The following is a 2,214-nucleotide window of genomic DNA, read 5'->3' as shown; positions in this document are numbered from 1 at the left end:
TGTACATTTTTTCATCTTAATTCAATTCTGAGTAGTTATAGGTCTGTATTTAAAACTGAACACATTTAGAAACAGAAAATCTGACTATACATAAATCTTCTGGACAATAAGGTCTGTAACTAATTTGGCTTACAATACTCCAAACTATACTTTAGACACCAACAAACAACTAATTCTAAAAGCATCAAATTTAGTATCTACAAAAGATATACAGTATTTCAGGATGCTTAAGGTTAAAGAACTGGCAATTTGGTTTTTTGGATTTGAGGCATGGTTTTGCGAGGTAATTCAAGTTCAGCTATGTAGCCCAGGCTGTCCTCAAATTCATGGTGATCTTCCTGCTTCAGCCTTCCAAGTGCTGGAATTACAGACATGTGCTATCATATCCAGCCCAGAATTCCCAATTTTCACACCAAATTATCACTGAATAAAAACATGTCGCTAACTTAATACAATATGATGCAAAAGAAAAAAAAAAGACATCACTTTTTTATGGTTTTAATATATTAAAAAGTAACAGTACAAACGCTGATTAGTATTTAAAAAGATCAAATTTTTGAAGGAATGAATTTTATAAATAATTGTGTAATGATAGGGAAATATCATCTTGATACATAAAAATTTTAAAGATTTTAAAATTTTAAAAGCAGAAAAATGTTAACATTAAATTCTTTCCAATGTTCAAACAAAAATTAACCTGTACAATCTCTGTAACAAAATGTGTCCTTGGTACAGGGAACTTGGGAAATGTTAAAATTTCTGAAATTTGAGTGAGAGAGGCAGCATATAAAGACTTCATGAATCTTTTTTCCCAAAAAGAATACTTTCAGTAAAACATTTTACGAGTATGCATTGATATTTTTGCTCTTCCTGAAAAAGCGAATTCACATCAATACTGTAATTTTCCATGTAAAAATATACACATATAGATATTTCATGTATACTTAACTTCCTGAGTGACCAAGTCATACATCAAACATGATTTCATTAAAAATTTCTAAAATTTTACAAAGAAATAGTATATGTAGATTTATACTTGTACAGGGTAAAGTTACAAAGAGCATCTCACAGAACTTATACTTAAATTCTCTAAGTTAAACAAAATGATTTATCCTCTAACAATAACTTTCTGAAACTTAAAAAAAAAATCACTCAAAAATTATATTTTCTCATTTATTAACAAAATACAGATAGCCATTTGATTAGCTGATAACTATCAATACGGACTTCCTATTATATACACCAAAACTGAATTCACTCAGCACAGAATTTCTTGCAGTACAAAAAAATTAAAATATCTGCTTTATAATACAACCATCTATGAGGTCTGATCAAAGTATATGGGAATGTTTAGATTTGTAAAACTTGTTACAGTAAAATACACAACAGCATTAGAGATGTATCTTTTACTATAAATCTTTTTTTCAAAATTTAAATTTTAAAAAAATTATGCCTGGTATACAATCCACCCTTCTGAAGCTGTCTAAATGATTAGGAACCATGGCACTTTCATTTGCATAAACCCTTTCCTCTTCATAAAACCCTGAGGTGAAAGGTTATTAATGAAATAAGACTGGAACCACAATTCTTCTCATTTCTGTATTTAACTGTAGCTATAGGTTTTTTACAAATGTGGCAACTGGAAAAGCTTTTCTGTACAATTTTTCAAAATATTTTCAGCAAAACTTAGTCAAAAGAGCCTAAAATGGCCCTATAAAATAATGTCCTTTTTAATATGTGCTAGTGTCGAGATGACCGCCATTTTCCATCTCTACTACTGTCCCTTCTGTTATCATAATCATGGCTCCAGCCATCATGATTCCTATCTTCATAGAGGAAATCTTCCCTGCTTCCTCTGTAATGGTGGTCAGACCCATGATCAGTGTAACGCTGTTCTCGGCTATAAGGTCTCTCTGCTAGGTAGGGATGAGAATTCTGTCTGATTTTACGCTGTGATGGTGGTGTATTCTGGCGCCACTGGGAGCTTGAAGACTGGTTATAAGAATGATTATGTGATTGAACTGATGGTGAAAATCCTGATTGATCCACATGTGGAGAACCAAATTTTCCACCATATGGCATTTGTCTTAAAACATTGTTCATCTGAAGCAAGAGAAAAAGAAAAAAATGGTAACTGCAAATATTCCTAGTTATCAAAGCTAATTTATAGATATACATACATATACATATATATATATATATATATATATTTTT

The 2,214-nt window shown here is 30.8% G+C and overlaps 1 protein-coding gene across 2 annotated transcripts in view; it reads right to left on the bottom strand.

Annotated features, from left to right (window-relative positions):
* Window positions 1–702: 702 nt before the first annotated feature.
* Window positions 703–2,214, bottom strand: part of Rbm7 (RNA binding motif protein 7) — a 7,872-nt gene continuing 6,360 nt past the window's right edge. For both annotated transcript variants that reach the window (XM_010629430.3, XM_010629432.3), the window contains exon 6: window positions 703–2,103. In XM_010629430.3, coding sequence (XP_010627732.1) covers window positions 1,741–2,103 — 363 coding nt within the window. In that variant the 3' untranslated portion in view covers window positions 703–1,740. The remainder of the gene's footprint in view (window positions 2,104–2,214) is intronic.

The sequence above is a fragment of the Fukomys damarensis genome, unplaced genomic scaffold, assembly GCF_012274545.1.
Source record: "Fukomys damarensis isolate Sample0158 unplaced genomic scaffold, DMR_v1.0_HiC HiC_scaffold_16, whole genome shotgun sequence".
NCBI lineage: Eukaryota > Metazoa > Chordata > Mammalia > Rodentia > Bathyergidae > Fukomys > Fukomys damarensis.
The sequence above is the reverse complement of the archived record's forward strand: the minus strand, read 5'-3'. Positions and strand labels throughout refer to the sequence as shown.